The sequence below is a fragment of the Panthera leo genome, chromosome B1 (genome assembly GCF_018350215.1).
Source record: "Panthera leo isolate Ple1 chromosome B1, P.leo_Ple1_pat1.1, whole genome shotgun sequence".
In the NCBI taxonomy this organism is placed as follows: Eukaryota; Metazoa; Chordata; class Mammalia; order Carnivora; family Felidae; genus Panthera; species Panthera leo.
Genome location: NC_056682.1, coordinates 143,194,455 through 143,217,493, shown reverse-complemented (window position 1 = coordinate 143,217,493; position 23,039 = coordinate 143,194,455). Strand labels below are relative to the sequence as shown.

The window sequence follows — 23,039 nt, the reverse complement described above, 5'->3', positions numbered from 1 at the left end:
AACAGTTCACTTGTCAATATAAACTTTTAACACTTTCATGGGTTTGGCAGAAAGCAAATTCACGACCTTGAGGTAGTAGTAGGTGTCAAAGCGGTAACTTGAGGCTTGTCGGCAGTCACTCATAACTTCACTGTCATTGAGGGGATAATGGGACAATATGAACATATTCGATTCTTATAGTTCCTGAAATGTCCTGCATATTCTTTAACATTCAGCTGTACTAAACAGGTTTTTTTTTTTTTTTTGAATGAGTATGTGAAGAAGTGATCACCGTGCCTCATTTTGGATTGCATTTTCTGCTTTATTTTCATTTCCAACACTGATGGGATGTGGTGCTCTTCCTGAAAGAAACTGTTCCATTTGGGAATATAGTCTTCTATTGATGCCCAGTAAAGAGTCTCAAGACAAACCACCTCTGGTGGTGGAATTGGGTGAATCTGGGTCTGTAGGGGCTTTTCTGCTGCTTCGACGTCCTTTAAGAGACTAAGGTTCCTTTCAAAAGCATTCTCAGGGGTGCCTGGGTGGCTCAGTCCGTTGAGTGATGGGCTCTTGATTTCAGCTCAGGTCATGATCTCACGGGTTTGTGAGTTTGAGCCCCGAGTAGGGCTTTGTGGTGACAGTGCTGAGCTTGCTTGGGATTCTGTCTCTCCCTCACTCTCTCTGCCCCTTCTCTGTGCGCTCTCTCTCCTAAGATAAATAAATAAAAATAAATAAATAAATAAATAAACGCAGTCTCAGCTGCTTGCATCTGAGATGTCTTTTCCTTGTTTTCTTCTACAGATTTATTCTCCATATTTTGAAGTAACATTCACCTTTGTGATACTATTTCTTTATGGCGAACTTCTTGAACAAACAAGGAAGTCACCTTTAGTCAAAGCTGCCTTATAAGCTTTCTGAATGAAGAGCCTGGACCAACACAGATAAAGATCAAGTGTAGAGCTTTGAAGGCTCTGAGCCTGAAGGCAAGTCATCTGGTTGGGTGCAAAAGCCAAAGGCTGACTGACTGACTGTCGCAGCTGCACTCAGACCTCTTCTGTAAAGGTGCCCACTCCTGTCAGGGAAATAGTTTTAAAAATACAGTTTCAAGCTCTTTATTCTTGATGAACTTCAGGTGGACATTAGGAGGAGGGAAGCCTGTGTCATCCACCAGGGACAGTGGTACGCACTCTCCATATCTTCCTTCCTTCACACTAACCCTGTGAGGTAGGAATTATAGCCCCATTTTACGTTTGAAAAAAAAAAAAAAGTGGGGAAATCTCCGAGAGACTAAATAACTTGCCCGAGATCATGAAGCTAGTAACTGGGCATGACAGATATGGATTCTCAGTTAAGGGTACAGGAGAGATTGTCAACTAATTGAGAGAGAAGAAAATGGTTTTCATTTTCATATTACCAGCTCGTCACCATCTCCTGCTGTTTACAAAGCTGGCCTGGGAGTCTCCAGAAGCACAGATCACTAAAATTCATTGAGCACTTCTATTTAGAGCCTCCAGTTCAGAAATGCTCTGAATTATAGCCCTAATAATGACCGGGAGCTTAACTACATGTTATGCACTGTTCTAAGCACTTTTCATGTGACAGCTTAACCTTCACAAAACCCAGTGAGGTAAGTGCTATTCTCATTTTTACAGATGAGGAGACTGAGGCATAGAGAGGCTAGATCACTTCCCTGAGGTTGGAGAGCTACTAAATAGTACAGCCAGAATTCAAATCTAGGCAGCCTGATACCAACACATGTGCTGTTAACACTCTTCTATAAGCTCAGACACCAAAACCAAGTGGGTTTGAATTTTGTACATATATGAAGCAGTTTGGAGAGATTAAAGAACAGTTTAATTAACTGTCCCAAACCAATAGAAACCTGTCAGACTGGCTTTTCAGGTTTAAGTCACTTTAGAGTCATCACGGGAGTTTTAAAGGGAAAATAATGAAGTCAAACAGACATTAAAGGAATAAGCACAATTACCTAGGTTCTTTCATTTCTGTAGTAATTGAGATGTCTTATGGCCTTGCCCAAGTCTGGAACTTTTTCATATATTTATTTCAAGCCATGAGATGAACAAAGATGATGTGAAAACAAGGTTATAAACTTCCATGGCCCGATAGGGTCCACATTTAAAGTAAAAGTTGGCTTGACTTGGTATGAATAACAGCAAAGGTATGTATGACTCAGTTAATCTTAGTCTTTTATATTATTATTAGTTTTTGAAATTTTAGTCTTTTTGATATCTGACTGTCCCAGTCCTGTTTCATGTATTGTCAGTATCACAGAAAATAAAACTCAACCCTTCTTTTTTTTTAAATTTATTTATTTTTTAATTTACATCCAAGTTATTTAGCATATTCTGCAACAATGATTTCAGGAGTAGATTCCTTAATGCCTCTTACGTATTTAGCCCATCTCCCCTCCCACAACCCCTCTAACAACCCTCTGTTTGTTCTCCATATTTAAGAGACTCTTATGTTTTGTCCCCCTCCCTGTTTTTATATTATTTTTGTTTCCCTTCCCTTATGTTCATCTGTTTTGTATCTTAAAGTCCTCATATGAGTGAAGCCATATGATATTTGTCTTTCTCTGACTAATTTGGCTTAGCATAATACCCTCTAGTTCCCTATCCTTTTTAGTGGGGTCTTTATCTAGTTTTGGAATCAAGGTAATGCTGGCCTCGTAGAATCACTTTGGAAGTTTTCCTTCCATTTCTATTTTTTGGAACAGCTTCAAGAGAACAGGTGTTAACTCTTCTTTAAATGTTTGATAGAATTTCCCTGGAAAGCCATCTGGCCATGGACTCTTGTGTTTTGGGAGATTTTTGATTACTAATTTGATGTCTTTACTGGTTATAGGTCTGTTCAAATTTTCTATTTCTTCCTGTTTCAGTTTTGGTAGTTTATATGTTTCTAGGAATATGTGCATTTATTCCAGATTGCCATTTTATTGGCATATAATTGTGTGTAATATTCTCTTATTATTGTTTGTATTTCTGCTGTTTTGGTTGTGATCTCTCCTCTTTCATTCTTGATTTTATTTATTTGGGTCCTTTCTTTTTTCTTTTTCGATCAAACTGGCTAGGGGTTTTCAATTTTGTTAATTCTTTCAAAGAACCAGCTTCTGGTTTCATTGATCTGTTCTACTGTTTTGTTTGTTTGTTTGTTTTGTTTTTTGTTTCAATAGCATTGATTTCTGCCCTAATCTTTATTATTTCCTGTCTTCTGCTGGTTTTGGGTTTTATTTGCTGTTCTTTGTCCAGCTCTTTAAGGTGTAAAGTTAGGTTGTGTATCTGAGACCTTTCTTCCTTCTTTAGGAAGTCCTGGATTGCTAATTACTTCCCTCTTATGACTGCCTTTGCTGTATCCCAGAGGTTTTGGGCTGTGGTTATCATTTTCATTGGCTTCCATATACTTTTTAATTCCTCTTTAACTTCTTGGTTAGCCCGTTCATTCTTTAGTAGGATGGTCTTTAGTCTCCAACTATTTGTTATCTTTCCAATTTTTTTCTTGTGGTTGATTTCAAGTTTCATAGCATTGTGGTCTGAAAATATTCACAGTATGATCTTGATCTTTTTGTACTTGTTGAGGGCTGATTTGTGTCCTAGTATGTGATCTATTCTGGAGAACATTCTATGTGCACTGGAGAAGAATGTGTATCCCGCTGCTTTAGGATGAAATGTTCTGAATATATCTGTTAAGTCCATCTGGACCAGTGTGTCATTCAAAGCCATTGTTTCCTTGTTGATATTCTGTTTAGATGATCTGTCTATTACTGTAAGTGGGGTGTTGAAGTCCTCTACTATTATGGCATTATTATCAATGAATTTCTTTATGTTTGTGATTAATTGATTTAATATTTGTGTGCTCCACATTTGGAGCATAAATGTTCACAATTGTTAGGTCTTCTTGGTGGATAGACCCCTTAATTATGATATAATGCCCTTCTTCATCTCTTGTTACAGTCTTTATTTTAAAGTCTAGATTGTCTGATATAAGTATGGCTACTCTGGCTTTCTTTTGTTGACCATTAGCATGATAGATGGTTCTCCATCCCCTTACTTTCAATCTGAGGGTCTCTTTTGGCCTAAAGTGGGTCTTTTGTAAACAGCATATAGATGGATCTTGTTTTCTTATCCATTCTGTTACCCTATGTCTTTTGATTGGAGCATTGAGTCCATTGACATTTAGAGTGAGTACTGAAAGATATGAATTTATTGCCATTATGTTGCCTATAGAGTTGGAGTTTCTGGTGGTATTCTCTGGTCCTTTCTAGTCTTTCTTGCTTTTGGTCTTTTTTTTTTTTTATTTGTCTTTTCTCCCCTCAGAGAGTCCCCCTTAAAATTTCTTGCAGGGCTGGTTTAGTGCTCATGAACTCCTTTAATTTTTGTTTGTCTGGAAAACTTTTTATCTCTTCTATTTTGAATGACAGCCTGGCTGGATAAAGAATTCTTGGCTGCGTATTTTTCCAATTCAGCACATTGAATATATCCTGCCACTCCTTTCTGGCCTGCCAAGTTTCTGTGGATAGGTCTGCTGCAAACCTGATCTGTCTTCCCTTGTAGGTTAAGGACTTTTTTTCCCTTGCTGCTTTCATGATTCTTTCCTTGTCTGAGCATTTTGTGAATTTGACTATGATATGCCTTGTTTATGGTCAGTTTTTGTTGAATCTAATGGGAGTTCTCTGTGCTTCCTGGAAAAAATCCAACCATTCTAAGTACATACCCAGGAGTTTGGGCCCATGGATGAGTTTGCTATGTGTCCTCCAAGTCCATACAGACTCAATGTGAATTCAACCACAATTTGTAGAGCTCCTTGAAAGGTACCACTCTAAGGAGCTAGGTAGGATGGTAAATGATTTCTTTCTCTCCAATAGCTCAGATTTAATGGTGAAGTCAACCACCTCAACTACTTTCAGTGAATAAAAAATTAATTGTGGGGCACCTGGGTGGCTCAGTCAGTTAAGCGTCTGACTTCACCTCAGTTCATGATCTCATGGTTTGTGGGTTCGAGCCCTGCATCAGGCTCTGTGCTGACAGCTCAGAGCCTGGAGCCTGCTTCAGACTCTGTGTCTCCCTCTCTCTCTGCAGTGCCCCCCTCACCCCGCTCATGTTCTGTCTCTCAAAAATAAATAAAAACATTAAAAAATTTAAAAAATTAATTGTAAATTGTAATAATAAATGCCACTGAGAGCATGAGAAAAGTCTTCTTTCCCCCCAGCTATTGAACTTGCATTGAACACTGGGCCAACTGAGTCATATCCCCAAGGAATGCCATGCACTGATTGACAGGAGCTGCGTTCTTGTCCAGACCTGAGCCAGTCACATGTGGAATGAGATTATAGTGGTTTATACTAGTCAGGGTCCCTCATTAGAGTTGAGTTCAGTCATTCTCCCAAAATGAGTGGGGAAGGGGTAGGATAATCACTGAAGAAGCATCTGTAATGTCCACTGAAAATGTTAAATGCTTGATGCTTAATAGAAGAAATATTATGAAGAGAGCTCTCTTGGAGGTGAAGGGGGAAGGAAAAATTCCATCTCTAGAAGGTGTGGGATTGGAGTCAGAATTTCAGAGACAGTAGTGGAGACCCGCTACTAAGAAATTTTTAGCCAAAGTGTACAACATGAACAACATTAAGAAAGAAAGAGTATGAGATGGAAGAGCAGAAAGCAGAAATATCACTGGAGGAGAAGGAGTGAGAAATAAGGGAAATATGCGAGCAGGTCAGATATGTGGGGTCTGAATGCCGGCCTGGGGAGTCTGAATGTATTCTGTGTCTAATGGCGTGCTGTAGAAGGTTTTAAGAAAGGTTATGGCATTATTAGGTCTGTGCTTCCCAAGGCTCTAAAGATTCTTCTGCATCAGGGTTGAGGCTGGATGTCTCCAAGTCACGTTGGGTTAGGCTAGTGTTTCCTGGCCTGGCTCGCCTTCAGGGACTAGGGACAGAATCTCCTTTACCTGCCCTCTTTTGTCAGAGTTTGATCTAGCTCAGGGAATCTGTTCCTACCATTCTACATATATGAGCATGGTCTTTCCAAGACAGTCATACACTGCTCTGTGCACTGGCTGAGGGATCCTGCCAGGGCCCTGGCGAATTTGACCCCTCATCCCACACTTATCTTTAGGACAGCCACATGCAGAAGGCTGGGTTCCTAGCTCAGCTCTGATCACCAAGAATTCAGCAGGTAAAGGCAACTATGAGGTCAGCATGGAGTAGAGACAATTCAAATGAATTTATTGCACCTGTTGAGGGCCAGATTCCCAAGGAAGTCTAGGAGGGATGTGATTGGAAGGAGAAAAAGAGTGCTTACTCATGTCAGGTTCAAAGAAATAACATTACAATATAAAACACTATAAAATAAAATGATAATTTTGGTCGCAGGTGTACCCTAGTGGTAATCAGAGCACATTTAGTATCTACTCAGCCAAATTTAATTTGTTCACTAGGACAAAAATTCTGTGAAATTCTTTATGGAGGCTACATTCTTATCTTGGTTCTCAGGAAAGTCCCTCATCTGAATAGCTCCAGGACTGACAACACTCTGCTCACGTCAAAAGGAAAAAAAGGGCAACATCTTATTTTCTGGAGTAAACAGAACAAGAATAACTGAAATGAAGGCACATACTTATGAAAGTATGAGATTTCAAACTTGTGTTAATAACATATATTTTCTATCCTTATAACTGAGTATCAAATGCAATCCACCTACGGATAAACCCAGGCAATGTTTTTGAGCCAATATTCCTTGCGTACTTCCTTTGTGCTAGGCACTTGGCTAAATACTGAATTTTTATCTTGTCCGGTATGGTAGCCACCAGCCCCACGTGGCTGAGAAGCATTGAACTGTGACTAGTCCAAACTGAGATGTGCTTAAATTTGAAAGACTTAGTATGAAAAAAAGAACATAACATATCTCACTAATATCTTTATGTTGATTGTGTGTTAATAAAGTAACATTTTGATTCATTGGGTTAAATAAGATATATTATTAAAATTAATTGTATCTGTTTCTTTTTAATTTTTAAATATGAGTATTGCAAAATTTTAAATTACATATATGGCTCACATTTGTGGCTTGCATTATATTTCTATTGGAAAGCACAGTTTTAGATTATTTCTGTACTGCTCCCATATAACAACCTTATAACGTGGAATATTATAAGGTCTGTTTTCCTGAAGAAGAAACTGCTGAGGTGTAGAGACTTGCCCAGTGTTATTACATGGTGGGGCTATGATTCAAACCCAGGTTGGTCACCCAGCTTAGCCACTATATTATATTGACTCTTTAGCTTGGTTTCTTTGTCAACTTTTTGCCAAGTGACTCAGTGAAGAGCTCTGAGTCATGATGGGATTCCCCCACTAATTGGTGGCATGAGTTTGAGTGATTGTCTTAATCTCCTCATGTCATTAAGACATGAGCTTAGTAAATTCAGTGAGTCAGTAATGCATTATTGTTTTATTTGAATTGCTTCTTTGGCTTCACAAACTTGGTGGGGGGAGGGGAGGGGAGTCAGTTCAACTTCCCAAATATTTGTTTAGCATCATTATGTATACATATGAAAAAGCCCAAGTAAACACCATCAGATATGTTAATTGCTGAGAGGGAGTTAATTATGTTTGGACCAGCACCAGAATTAATGAACAAAACATACTTTAACGTCTCCATTTGTAAAGAGAAGAGCAATGCTCACTTGAAGCTTATTGAACAACAGACACAATATGGTTTTTAACTGATATTGATTATATCAGGGGCTCTACATAGGGTCATTTTTCAAGTATTCCTACAATCTTTTACAAAAGAATCTTCCAGAACTTGAATGCTTTTGAACCAAGGAAGTCATACCAACTCTAAAAATACAAGCAAGGGAAAGTAAAACCCAATGTCAAAGTTAAATATTTCTTTTTTATTATTGTCATATTTTAATTTAATTACACTGATGAGAATTCAAGTCCCCCCAACACACTCCAGTGCTTCTTGTTTCTAGTTTTTTTTTAGGGCACGTATTGATCATAATCTGAGCCCCACTTGAAAAAGCAGCCCAGCCTTTGAGGCTGTAGTTGACCCTTAAAAGCCACGGACCAGGATTTTTTGGGGACATTAATATGTCTAAATGCAACTGACAAGAAAATCAGGAGACCTAGAATCCTCTTCAAGTTGGGCTCACGTAAAATTGCCATGGAATTTCAACAACACCCCTGCTTTATGCAGTGCTTGTCACTAGCTCTGGCTCCTTCCTTCACCATCTTTCCCATGTTCTTGCTCTTATTACCACAAACTAACCTGGCTTTGGAGCAGTTATTGTTTCAACATTTCACAATCTACAGTGTGTCCTTTGAAATTATGTCTCACAGCCGTAGCAATCTCCTACTCGACACATCCCCAAAGGCAAGGGAATTAAAAGCAAAAGTGAATTACTGGGACCTTCTGAAGATAAAAAGCTTCTGCACAGCAAAGGAAACAACCAACAAAACTAAAAGGCAACCAACGGAATGGGAAAAGATATTTGCAAATGACATATCGGACAAAGGGCTAGTACCCAAAATCTATAAAGAGCTCACCAAACTCCACACCCGAAAAACAAATAACCCAGTGAAGAAATGGGCAGAAAACATGAATAGACACTTCTCTAAAGAAGACATCCGGATGGCCAACAGGCACATGAAAAGATGTTCAATGTCGCTCCTTATCAGGGAAATACAAATCAAAACCACACTCAGATATCACCTCACGCCAGTCAGAGTGGCCAAAATGAACAAATCAGGAGACTATAGATGCTGGAGAGGATGTGGAGAAACGGGAACCCTCTTGCACTGTTGGTGGGAATGCAAATTGGTGCAGCCGCTCTGGAAAGCAGTGTGGAGGTTCCTCAGAAAATTAAAAATAGACCTACCCTATGACCCAGCAATAGCACTGCTAGGAATTTACCCAAGGGATACAGGAGTACTGATGCATAGGGGCACTTGTACCCCAATGTTTATAGCAGCACTCTCAACAATAGCCAAATTATGGAAAGAGCCTAAATGTCCATCAACTGATGAATGGATAAAGAAATTGTGGTTTATATACACAATGGAATACTATGTGGCAATGAGGAAGAATGAAATATGGCCCTTTGTAGCAACGTGGATGGAACTGGAGAGTTGTGATGCTAAGTGAAATAAGCCATACAGAGAAAGACAGATACCATATGGTTTCACTCTTATGTGGATCCTGAGAAACTTAACAGAAACCCATGGGGGAGGGGAAGGGAAAAAAAAAAAAAAAAGAGGTTAGAGTAGGAGAGAGCCAAAGCATAAGAGACTGTTAAAGACTGAGAACAAACTGAGGGTTGATGGGGGGTGGGAGGGAGGGGAGGGTGGGTGATGGGTATTGAGGAGGGCACCTTTTGGGATGAGCACTGGGTGTTCTATGGAAACCAATTTGACAATAAATTTCATATATTTAAAAAAAAAAAAAGAAAGAAATTATGTCTCAGTGCCACCTAGTAACTATTTTTCTGGCAACACTTTTTTTTTTTTTCAACTTCAGGTATAGCACATTGGTTAATCTTACTTACTCTTTAATCCAGGACATTCCATTATCAATTGGGTGTGCAAGGCCCGTTTGTATGTATTCATTCATTCATTCATTCATACGTTCCTTTTCTTCTCCATTCTCCACTTCTATTCCTCTGCCTTCTCCAGAAGCAACCATTCCTAAGTGTTGAAGTATACCCTTCTCTCTGTAGGAGTGCTTGTAAACTATTTTTGTTTTGTATGCATGCATTTTAATGTATATAAATCATACTGTAGTAAAAAAAAACAAACTTCACTCTCTTTCTTAACCCAGCATGATATTTTAAAAAGTCTAACCATGTTCCTGAGTATATATCTAGACTGTTGCTTCTAATTGATACCTAGCTCTTCATCCATTTTATGGATCTGCATCACACAAATGGACACAGACATCACTCTCAATTCACCAATGCCACTAATAATGCTGCGACAAATATCCTCATACATATCTCCCCTTATGGGTGAGAATTCCTCTGGATTTCTATACCCTGCCAGGGAAATGATAGGTCATAAGTAACATATGTGTCTGTTAAGGCTCAACCAGGAAAGCAGTAGCCACACTAAGCATGTTAAAACTGAGAGATCTTAATGCAAGAACAGATTACAGAGGTGATGGAAGAACTGAGAGCCAAGCAGAGGATATGAGGATAAGAGATTAGTAGCAGGAAAGCCCCTCCCACATCCAAACCACAGGAATTACTCATAACAGGAACCCGAGTCTGATGGAAGTAGGACTTGTACCAGGGCTGCCTGATGGGAGCTGAAAGTGAAGGAAAAAACACAGATACTCCCTAGGAGACAGAGGAGAGGGAAATTACCCTGACTTTTCCCTCCCTGCCTCTCACCCTAGCCCCGATCAGTGCTTTCTGCTAGTTGAACCCACCCCCAACTGTAGCCTATAGGTGTCAGGACAGAATAGGGATAGGTGGGAACAAATCACGGGGCACACGGTGATAAATACACAGTTTACTTGATTTGGCTAAGTCCTTTTAGATTGCTGTCCATAGTTAATGCACTGTCTCCACTCTTACCCGCAGCCTATCTCCACATCTCATCTACTCCTTCATAGCCTATGGCCCACCATTCTCCAAAAGTAACAGCTGAGATCTCTTCCATCTTCCTTTGAATGTGTCTAGCGTACATTGGTCCTCATATCTATCTAGCCTATGGCCCACCATTCTCCAAAAGTAACAGCTGAGATCTCTTCCATCTTCCTTTGAATGTGTCTAGTGTACATGTGGTCCTCATATCTATCAGCCTGCTGGATCTCAGGGACCCGTCCATCCATTGGGACATAACCTCCTGAGGGCAGCCACCTCAGCAGTATTATTTGTAAGCCCTTACCTGGCATTGTCCTCATGCTACTGACCAAGTGATGTTCTTGTTGATTACTGGCGTCACGCCTTACCCCTTATTGTTATTATTCTGGCTTGCAGACAACACGGACGGCAGTTTTCAAAAAGCCACCTGTGACATTGTGGAGGGATGTCTGTTGGGAGATCCTGTGGGTGAGGGAGAGAGATGATATTCAGCCAGCAAGCACAGTTTAAGACCACAATTATTGTCGAAACACTGGGTTTTTTGGTAAATAGCCTCTGCTTTGAACAATCGTGAGTGGCCATGGTACTCTGACTGCCCTAACCACTTCCTTGAAACCATCCCTCCCACCAAGATCAGTAACTAAAGGGGTATGCCTGGCAGGGCCAGGGGGCCCCAGAACCCTGTTGTTGCAATCTGGCTGGCTGTTTTCCTGATTTGGTTATTGCCTTACTGGTTGTTGAATATTTTAAATATCCCTCCCCTGGAGGAGTGTCACAAAAGAAGTATAGAGGAAAGTCTGCAGACCTTTGGACATCCTATGACTCCCTGGACCCTCATTTCTATATATGATGATGGGGGAGAGAATTCTCCAGGATTATTTTCCTGATGGAAAATGCTCCATGTTTCTTGCTTTTCTCTTAGTGGATAGCAGTTACCCTCTTATCTATTGGGGATATGTTCCAAGACCCTCAGTGGATGCCTGAAACCATGAATAGTACCAAAACCTACACATGCTATGTTTTTTTCCTATATGTACACACGTATGATAAAGTTTAATTTATAAATTAGCCACAGCAAGAGACTAACAATATAATAATAAAATAGAACAATTATAATAATATACTGTAAGAAAAGTAATGTGAATGTGATCTCTCTCTTTCAGAATATCTTATTGTACTGTCCTCACCCTTGGGGTAATGTGAGATGATAAAGTGCCTATGTGATGAGAGGAAGTGAGATGAATGACATAGGCATTGGGATGTAGAATTAGTCTACTACCGACCTTCTGGATTTGTCAGAAGGAGGAAACTCTGCTTCCAGACTGTGGCTGACCATGGGTAACTGAAACTGCAGAAAATGAAACTGGATTAGGGGGAGACTATTGCATAATGCACACAGCAAAGTGCACATCCTGAAGTACACAGCTCATGGAAGTTTTACTTATGTGATCCATGTGTCCACCCCCAGATGAAGGTATAGAACATTTCCTGCCTCCCAGCTGGCTTCCTTAGGCCTTCTTTCCATCAATTATCCCCATGTAACCACATTCTGACATCTATCACTAGAAATTAGTTTTGCCCGTGTCAAAGCTTTGCCCAAGTGAAAGCACAGAGTATATATGCTTGGGAGTCTGGCTTCTTTTGCTCAACATGAAAAATATCCTTCTTTGGGGAGGGGGGTTTATATAAGTGGCCATTTTCCAATTTGTTGTTGGATTTTTAGCTCATTAATTTTCTTTTTCTTAAACTTTTTATTTAAATTCCAGTTAACATACAGTGTGATATTAGTTTTAGGTGTACAATATAGTGATTCAACACCTCCTTACAACACCTCGTGCTCATCACAAGTATCAACCTTTCTTTTTTTGTTGTTGCGTTTTTTAACTTTTAAAAGCTGTAGCAGAAAACATATAAAATTTGCCACTGTAACCATTTTTAAGTGTAAAATTCAGGGGAGTTGATTACATTCACAATGTTCTACCACCATTACCACTATCTAGTTCCAAAATTTTCATTCTCTCAAGCAGAAGGGCACCCATTAGGGAATAACTGTTCCTCTTTCCCCCAAGTCCCTAGTGATCTCCAACCTACATTGTGTCTCCATGAATTTGCCTGTTCTAGATATTTCCTAAAGGTGGAGTCATACAAAATCTGTCCTTTTGTATTTGGCTTATTTTACTTACCATAATATTTTCAAGGTTCATCTATGGTGTAGCACGTATAGCATTTCACTCCTTTTATGGCTGAATAGCATTCCGTTACATGTATATATCACATTTTGTTTATCCATTTGTCTGTTGATGGACACTTGGTTTGTTTTCACCTTTTGGTTATAATGAATAATGCTGTTATGAATATTGGCATACAAATATCTGGGTCCATGTTTTCAGTTCTTTTGAGTATATATGTAGGAGTGGAGTTGCTGGCCCATACAGTAAGTTTACATTTAGCTTTTTGAGGACCACAAAACTGTTGTCCACAGCCCTCTGCCTATTTTCTAATTGGGTTGTCTTTTTGTTGTTCAGTGGTACTAGGTCTTTTTTTAAAACACATATGCTGAATATCATACTCTTATCAGATATATGACTTGCAAATATTTTTCCCATCTTGTGGGTTGTCTTTTCACTGTCTTGATAGATAGTGCCCTTTGATGCACAATGGTTTGTAATTTTTATGAAGTCTGATTTATCTATTTTTTCTTTGTTGCCACTGCTTTTGGTGTCCTATGTAAGAAACCATTGCTATATCCAAGGTTATGCAGATCTACCCCTGTGTTTTCTGCTGAGAGATTTACAGTTTTAGCTCTTAAATTCAAGTCGTTAGTCCATTTTGGGGTTAATTTTTGTATACTGTATAAGGTAAGAATTTGACTTCATTCTTTTGCATGTGTCTTCCTAGTTTTCCCAGCACCATTTATTGAAGAGACTATACTTCTCTCTCTGAATGGTCTTGGCACACTTGTCCAAAATCGATTAACCATAGCTGTGCAGGCTTAGTTTGGGCTCTCGATTTTATTCCATTGGTCTATATAGACTGTTTTGAGTATTCTAGTTTTGTAGTAGAAAGTTTTGAAGAAAGCGAGTTCTCCAACTTTGTTCTTCTTTTTCAAGGTTGTTTTGTCTCTTAACCCAAGGTTGTTTGGGTCCCTTAACCCAAAATTCCATTGGCATTTTAGGATGGGTTTTCCTATTACTGCAAAAAACACTATTGGGATTTTGATGGGGATTGTACTGAATCAGTATCTTGCTTTGGGTTGTACTGTCATCTTAATATGAAGTCTTCAGATCCGTGAACATAATACATATTTCCATTTATTTAGGTCTTAACCTTCTTTTTTAGTTTAGTAATTTAAGGTGATTTCATCCAAAGTATCATTTTAGCAGCATCCCACAATTTTTTTATGTTTTTACATTTATTTTAATTTATATTTTCTTTCTTAACCTATGAATTTGTATGTTATTTCCAAATAAATGGTTTCAAGTATGATTTTATATTTGTTATTATTTTTTAAGTGACATCAATTTATTATTTAAAAATTTTTTTATTTTAGAAAGAGGGAGAGCGCACCCATGAGCAGGGGAAAGGAGCAAAAGGAGAGGGAGAGAGAATCCCAAGTCCCAAGTGGGGCTTAATCCCAGGACTCTGGGATCATGACCTGAGCTGAAATCAGGAGTCGGATGCTCAACTGACTGAGCCACCCAAGTGCCCCTGATTTTATTATTGATATTTAACTTAACTGCATTCTGATCAGGGATGTGGGTTAAATTACATCAACTCAGATATGTTAAAACTTGCTTTATGAATTTGCAAATATAATGTTCTACATATTTTGAGAAGAATGTGTTTTCTGTGATGTTGGATGCAAAGTTTTACATATATACATTAGATCAGGCTTTAAATTCTTTGTCTTCACTGCTTTTCTTGTCTGTTTGATTTGTTAATGAGAGCTGTATTAAAATCTTTTCATTAGGATAGAATTTTAATCAACTTCTCTTTGTAGGCCTATCAATTTTTCCTTTTATATTTTAACCAATGTCGTTAGTGCATATAAGTTCAGAATTGTATATCTCTATCTAGTATGTATGTATGTGTGTGAATTGAACCTTTTATCATTTTGCATAATTATACCTTTAAAAATGTTCGCATATCTCTAATGATATTTTTGTCTTTTTGTCAGTCTATTCTGTCTGATAGTAATATAGTTGCATTGTTTCTTTTGGTTAATACCTTCCTGGTACATCTTTCTTTATATTACTTTAATCAATATATTTACCTTCTTCTCTATTAAATAAAATAATTTAGTATTTCAGATAATTCCTTTTTGTTTATCTCTGCCAACTGGACTTTATTATTATTTTATACAACCCCCCTTTTAAAAGAATACCTACATATTTATAATTTCCTCTGCTTAACATTCTCACTTCTTTTTAAAAATTTTTTAATGTTTATTTTTATTTTGAGAGAGAGAGCGAGCAAGCAGGGGAGGGGCAGACAGACAGGGAGACACAGAATTCAAAGCAGGCTCCAGGCTCTGAGCTGTCAGCACAGAGCCTGATTCGTGGCTCGAACTCGCGAACTGCAAGATCATGACCTGAGCTGAAGTCAGACGCTTAACCGACTGAGCCATCCAGGCACCTCCCCCATCTCACTTCTAATATTCATTTTGGGAGTCATTTTATCTTAAAGGCAACCTTTAGAATTTTCTTTAGTTATGGTCTGTTGATAAATTCTGACAGTTTTTGTCTGAAAATATATTTTTTTAATATTTTATTTTTAAGTAATCTCTACACCTAAAGTGGGGCTCGAACTCACAACCCTGAGATTAAGACTCACATCATCCACCAACTGAGCCAGCCAGGTATACCTCTTATTTATCTTATTTGGGGTCCACAGTTCTTCCTGAAATTGAAGATGTGTGTCTTTAAAAAATTCTGGAACATTCTCAGTCATTATCTGTTAAAATATTGTCTCTTTACCATCTTCTTATGGAAATCTGATGAGAAGCATGGTAGACCTTCTCACACTTTCCTCCATGTATTCAACTTTCTTCTCTTCCATGTTTTCTATTTCTTTACCTCTTTGTGCTGTACTCTTAGCATTTATTTAGAGCTATCTCTCATTTATTCAGAGTTATCTCTCTTTAGCTGGACTAATCAGTTTAACCAGTCCATAGAGTTTTTAACTGAAAGGATTATATTTTACATTTCTGTAAGTTCTATCTGGTTCTTTTTCAAATTTCTTTCAAAAATAGTTTCTTGTACTTTGCTCATATTTCTAACTCCCTCTATTATTTCCAAAACACACTAAACATGCTTATTTTAGGTACCTAAACATATTTGTACATCACTAATCTTATTTACATAGATTCTGTATCTGAACATCCCAGTACATAAAGTTTCTGTAGATAAGATTCTGTTCTTTGTTTTTTCTGCTGTTTCTTAGTCATTGTGCCTTGTCTCCTCGTGGATTTTATTTTTGTTGGTGAGCTCATGGACACTGTGAATTTATCCGTAGAAATGCTGTGAGAACTGGGCTGAGGGTACAGTTGTCTAGACTCCATGAAGTCCTGAAGGAATGACTGGTAATATTTTGTACAGATGCCAAAGGTTTCTGCTTTATAATTTCCAGGACCACTTTACGATTTCTCAGCTTAATGTTCTGTTGCTTTTGTTGTTCCAGTGCTTTTTTTTTTCTTGTTTTTTTCTGGGAAGTACTATGAACCAAGTATTGCTGCGTATGTAATAGAATGCTACAGAGACAGTAATTAGTCCTTGCTGGGGGGAAGGATGCAGTAATAGTGTTTGGCAACCCTGTTATGGGTATTTGAGTAATCCTATTTGGAAATAAAATGGTTCTACTGGCAACAACGAGAGGAAAAACACCTAGAATCTCATTATCCTCTCTCTTAAATAACATCTGCTCATTAGATTACTATATGGAACACATTTTACTTTTGTGTTGCAAAAGAGAGACACAGAGAGAATGAATGAGAGATTCCGTGAGTAATGAGTATAATTAAGGTATAGAATGTGACGAAATAAAAAGGATGCTATTTGTCTACTACTAGATATGGAGTGAAAGTTCCTACATGGAACAAAAACCAACTTGTGAGGATGCAAAAGCCACGGAATAGGTGGTTTCTGATTAGTTCATGCAACAAACACTAGCACCTAAGAATCAAGCTGACAAGGACCAAGTCTGTTTTATTCCCCATTGCATCCCTAGGGCCTACGATGTCCATACCAGACAATATTTGTTGAGTAAGTATCTCCTATATGCCAGGCACAGTATTAGGAGCATGACAGACATAATCCCTTACCCTCAGTCTTGTGAAAAAATACTACCTCCTCAAAGTAATAGAAGCTTGAGTGTGCAATCAAACAAATGAACATGAAAGATATTATCAAAGATAATGAAAACACTCAATCAGACTCTTTATAACGATTGCATGTGTAGCTTTCTCCGTTAACTGACTCTTATAGCAACTCTGTGAAGCAGGCAGGGCAAACATTACTACCCCCAGTTCACAGCTGAGATAATACTACCGCTCAGCACTTACTGAGGGATTCTTAATTGCCAGCACTGCTAAGTGCTTTACATTCATCGTCTCATTGATCCAACAGTAACCCTTATAAGGAGATACTGTTATTTCCTCCATTTCAGACTAGAAAATCAATGGAGTTAAAAAGAAGTCTAAGTAATTGTGCCCAGGGGTGCGCAATGATTAGCTAGTTGAATCAGGATTCATCTCAGGTGGTGAGACTCCAGGGCTCACACTGCACAGAAAAGGGAGCTGGACGGCAATAGCAAATGAAGGTGCTGGAACTAGTGGAACAGCCCTCCAGCCAGGGTTAAGGGTTAACCTGCCTCAAGCTCATGCACTTCTTGCTTGCTGATTGAAGTCTCTTGATCTGTAGCGGAACTAACTTACGTTGAGATTGGCAGACCAATGGCCTTGAGAGGTGAAGGACGAAGCTTTCCCAGAAGATAGGGGCCTGATATTCGAAAACAGCTGCCACGATGCCAGCAAGTCTGTTCAGGGTCACGAGGGCATACAACTAACCGAGTGGGCACCTGCTTCTCTGGCACGTAATCCCCCTCCCTTTTCCCCAGGCCTTCCCCTTTAAAAACAAAACAAAACAAAACAAAACAGAAACCCCTCCAGATTCACCTGGATGGGGAAGATGGTCTTTGAGACTTTAGCCCCCCATCTGCCCACACTCCCCACACTGCTGGCTTCATGAATAAAGCAACCTTTCCTTCCTACCACCACTTGTCTCTGAATGTGGACTTTCCAGCTTCAGGTAGCCATACACGAGTTCGGACCTGGTTCTGTCCGGTAACACTAGCATCAAGCAGAGCAACTTTGATTACTACCCAGATACTGAACAGATTTCCAAAGGTGAAGCTAATATATTCCCAGAGAGTTGGAAGATGAGAAGACGCATCTTTAAATGACTACGAAAATTATCCCACGGTAACAGAAACATGTTAAATACAATTTAACATTTGGGGACAGGAGCATGTTTTGCTGCTATTTCCTCGGAAGCAATGTTTAATATTTACTACTCAGAAGTAGTAAGAGAACTTAACAAAGCGAAACACACAGCCTCATGCTATCCACACTTACATGGGCAACTGCCTGCCAGGCGCAACAGGATGGTAACTTCACCATCGCAAGTGGATCCAGGCAGAAGAATCAAATAACACAAGAGCTGGAAGGGATTCTGGTAACCAGCTGGTGACTAGACAGGAGTACTCAGTCCTCAGTTTATGAAGGCAGTGAAGCTCAGGGATTTGCAAAACCTCCAAGAAAACATTCCATGCTAAAAGGCTTTCCCACTGTCAGCAGTCTATCGCCTTCCTTCCCTTTCCACTCTTTTTCTCTTGCTATTGATGAGGGAAACAAAGGCAAGAGAAATGTAGCTTAAATCTCTTTACAGCTTGCAGCCCACTGATAGCCACCTGAAACAGGCAGGGTGTGACCTTCCTCAAGGAACTCCTGGCAGCCTTAGTGCCTAGTGTTTACGTTTTACTAAAGACTAACCTTATCTTAACAGCAGCTAGCCCTTCAAGGCCCTGAAAGCCCTGCTTCCAAAATTCCTTAGAAACTTAATTTATCTCTATCTCCCTCCCTCCACAAACTTGAAAAGTATATGATCAGTCACTCCCCACAATCCCAGTGCAGTTCTTTCTGCCCACGGGTCCTGTGCCCATGCTATAATAAAATCACCTTTCTGCACCAAAAAAGTCTCAAGAATTCTTTCCTAGCCCTTTGCTCAGGGACCCCACTTCAAATTTCATCACTATGTCTCCAGCTGCCTTCTTCCTTTCCTTCAACAAACCCTTTTTGAAAAATGGGCATGGCCCAGCCTACGGTAAATTTCAGTGGGAAGAAGATGCCTTCCCAACAGATTAAAACACTTTTAAACCAAAGACCTGATCCTTTTCTCTTGCCTCCCCCCCCCCACCCCCCACCACGGTCCACCGCCCCAGGCATTGGAGAATCGGGTGCGACGTGGGGGCTGGGCAGCGCGCTCCCGGGGGAAACCGGGGTGCGCCAGGGGGCGCCTGGGCCATCCGGCGCTAATCTGGCCAGCGCACAGCCAGGCGGTCTCCTAGCGACCCGAGTGGCTGGGAATACACACCACGAAGGCCCGGCTGTCGTCGCGGAGCCAGGGACATCATGGACGACCACAAGCGGCTGTGTGGGCCCGGGGCGCCAACCCGCGTGCCAGTGGGCAGGGACTGCGGGCCCCGGTAAGCGCGCCCCGCCCAGGCGAGGCGCACCCCACTGGTGCCGCGAGGGGGCGCCTGCACCCGGTGCTTGCTGGGGGTAGGGGCGGCGGTGGCGGGGCGGGGCGGCAAATGGCCAAGGAGGGCTCTGCTGGGCATGCTGCTCGTCTTTTCTCCACAAGGTCCTCGGCACCTAAATGATTATCATGTGAGATAATAAACGCTTGATGCTCCTGTCGCAAAGCACACTTTTTTTCTGTTTTGCTCCCAACCTCCCAGGGGATGTAGATTGACATGGCCATTCCGGATGGGAAACTGATGGCCACAGAGTCCTCTGCGGAGACTGGTTTAGCTTACCACCCACCCTTCTGCGGGTTAGCCAATTGGATGTGGAGCCTTTGGCCACCCACCTTGTGACTGAGCCTGTGCTTGGGGGCGGGGTGGGGGGGGGGGGAGTGCCTCACATACTGGGGCGGTCTGCTGCCATTTTGAATGGATGGTGTCACAGCCACAGGGCAGGAACCCAAGACTTTTTGACTTTGCGGATTCCTTGAGCTATTTATGAGAATGGAATTCGGCTCTCTCGGAGGCAGCCCGGTATGGTAGTTGATTCCAGAGTCTAGAATCAGAAAGGCTGGAGTCGAAGGTCAATTCTCTTCTTGTTTGCCTAGCGACCTTAGACAAGTTACTTGCTGCTTCTGGGCTCAGTTTGCTTAACTGTAAAATGGGAACAACAAAATGAATCACCTTTATATGATCGTCGTGAGGATTAACTGCTATGTCACATGTAAAGCAGTTACTGACATAGAGTGTGTACCGTATGCATTTTAGCAATTATCAACCCTTTGGGAATCTTTTTTCCCACATTTTCAAAGTTTTTGTACTGAAATAATTATAGACGCACAAGAAGTTGCAAAAATAGCACAGAGGTCCCACGCACCCCTCCCCCAGCTGCTTCCAGGGGTGCCATCTTACGCAACTGTATTTCATTACCAAAGCAGGAAACGGGCATTGGCACAATATATTAGGCTATAGGCCTTACTTGGATTTCATCAGCTTTTGCTTGCAGTTCTGTGTGTACTTCTATAAAATTTTGTCATATGTATTCACCAAGATACAAAAGTATTTCCTCACCACGAGGGAACTACTTCTTGCAACCCCTTTATCAGCACTCCTTTTCCCACCCCCAACCTTTAGCAACCACAATTGTTCTTCATTTCTGTAACTCTGTTCTTTTGAGGATGTTAGACAAGTAGAGTAATACAGTGTAACACCTTTTGAGATGGGCTTTTTTTTCCGTCAGCATAAGGCTGCTAACAGGACACTGTGTATCAGCGGGTTGTTCATTTTTATTGCTCGTATGGTTGTATGACTGTTTATTTGTTTCACCTATTGAAGGAGATTCAGGTGCTTCTAGCTTTTGGCTGTTGCTGTCAACATTTGTGTTCAGGTTTTTGTACAAACATAAGTTGTCATTTCTTTAGGATAAATGCCCAATACTCTTTTGCAATTTTTTTTAATATTTTATTTTTGAGAGAGAAAGAGAGCAAGCAGGGTGTGTGTGGGGGGGACTGGGGGAGGGCAGAGAGAGAGACACACACAGAATCCGAAGCAGGATCCAGGCTCTGACGTGTCAGCACAGAGCCCAACGCGGGGCTTGAACTCACAGACCTCAAGATCATGACCTGAGCCGAAAGTCCGATGCTTAACCAACTGAGCCACCCAGGCACCCCATCTCTTTTGCAGTTCTTAAAAATGGAGATATCTATGGAGCATATGCTAGTAACTCTGAAAATAGTCAATGTTTAGGGAAAAAAAATGTTTTCAGTTTTACTTTCTGGGTCAAGTTTTTTTTCATAAACTTAACAAAATGCAGAGCCACGTTTCTTAGCTACAAGAGGCAAAACAGAGTGGTAGGAAGCTCTCGTGCTGCACTGGTTTCCTGTTAGCCTCTCAGAACTCAGTTTCTTCATTTAGAAGGGAGGAGGTAGCCTGGATTTCCTTCAGGTTCTGCCAGATCCGACATGCTATGAGGTTTGAGCTGGCTGCCATACTATCCCCGTTTGGAGTTGTAGAACTGTTCTTTAGCAAAAATACCAGGCATCAGATTTGATTGTGTGAAGTGCTTGGGTGTTTGAGTTAGTTGTAAATGTATGGAACATAAACTCTGTAAAGATATCTAATATTAAGAAAGTTACTTGCTAGTAGGTCATGCCGAATGGGTCAGCAAATTGCAAGGTTCGATGTAATTTCAACACCCCCACCACTTAGCTATTTGAGAATGATTTATTCGTTTCCAAGAGCAACTTTTCGTAGCCTTTCATTCTAGATCTGCACAGTAGAACTGGTTTAAGCCCAAACGCACGCACACGCAGCAAGCAAGAAGTTTCTAGGACTCACAAGAAAAGAAGAGGGCTCAAGCTGGAACCTCCTTTTTTTTGAGAGATAGAGGCTAGCATAAGCCTGGGAGGAGCAGAGGGAGACAATGGAGAGAGAGAATCTCAAGGAGGCTGCACACTCAGTGCAGAGCATGACCTGGGCTTGATCCCACAACCGCAAGATCATGACCTGAGCCGGAAATCAAGAGGCAGATGTATAACGGAGTGAGCCATCTGGTTCCCCGAGCTGAATGCTCTTAAAAATGCTTTGGGCCTGTAAGGATGAGTGTAAAAGGAGTAGATTAGGTGTAATGAGCCATTACAGATGAAAGGGGTCTGGAGGTGGAAGAGGCTTCAGAGAAAGACAGCAATAATATAGAAGTATCTGACTAGGGCAGGGTATTAAGATAATGAGTGACCTGTCTGTAAGTCCTGACTTAGGCAATGTCTGGGAGTGTTAGATTGTCCAGGAACTGGTCTCATTTTTCTTCTGTCAACCTCTTCCATCTCATCTTTATGTCCTAACAGCTCAGTGCAAACAGGGACCTGGTGGGTAAGGAGATTGACTGAAACAGACTGGGTGTAATAAAGCAGTAGGGAGAGACTGTGAATAAGAGGGTGTAGGACTCATCTATAGAAGGTACCCCTGTGCCAATTGCAGCTCCATGGAAAAGTGGACCCAGTGTCCCCAGAAGAGCCTGATTTTTATTCTAGATTATTCATGTGAACTTTTTTTATATGTCAGAAGCTCTAGCGATGTGGCTAAACACCTTGCTCTGGAGTCACACTACCTGGATTAAAATCCCACCTCTAGGACTTATTACCTGTGGGATCTTTCACAAGTGTTTGTTTTGTTTTTAAACTTCTTTGTGCCGCAATTTCCTTAATATATGGAAATAGTACATGGTACCCACTTCATTGGATTGTTATGAGATTTAAATAAGTTAATACATGTAAAGCACTAGAACATGCCTGTTATAGAAAAGTCCTTGATGTGTGTTAACCATTATAATTCTTATTCAAACAGAAAAGGGACCAAATGACAGGTTTGTAGGCCCCCCATGCAGCCCATGGATTGCCAATTTGCAACCTTTGACCCTCTGAGTTTAGGAGGTTAACTGAGGCCCACAGAGGTTCAATGATGTGCCAAGGTCATTCGGCTAGTTAGTTGTCACTGGGGTCCAGGTTCTTGCCACTGTGGCACTGTGGTCCTTTAAAGGACAAGAAAAAGTCGCCAGAGTAGCTGCAGCTTGTAAGTGTCCTTCACAAGGAGAGTGGATAGATGAACCATGGTGGCAGCAGGTTGGTAATAAAGAATTAGATTTACATGGACGGGCCTTTATA

General features: G+C 40.6%; 1 protein-coding gene and 1 pseudogene across 1 annotated transcript in view; one reads left to right on the top strand and one right to left on the bottom strand.

Annotated features, from left to right (window-relative positions):
* Window positions 1–267: 267 nt before the first annotated feature.
* LOC122218479 lies at window positions 268–10,829 on the bottom strand (annotated as a pseudogene).
* An 8,399-nt stretch (window positions 10,830–19,228) lies between these two features.
* FAM47E (family with sequence similarity 47 member E) overlaps window positions 19,229–23,039 on the top strand; it is a 36,535-nt gene continuing 32,724 nt past the window's right edge. The window contains exon 1 of the mRNA XM_042933994.1: window positions 19,229–19,341. Within this exon, the coding sequence (XP_042789928.1) occupies window positions 19,268–19,341 (74 nt within the window). The 5' untranslated portion in view covers window positions 19,229–19,267. The remainder of the gene's footprint in view (window positions 19,342–23,039) is intronic.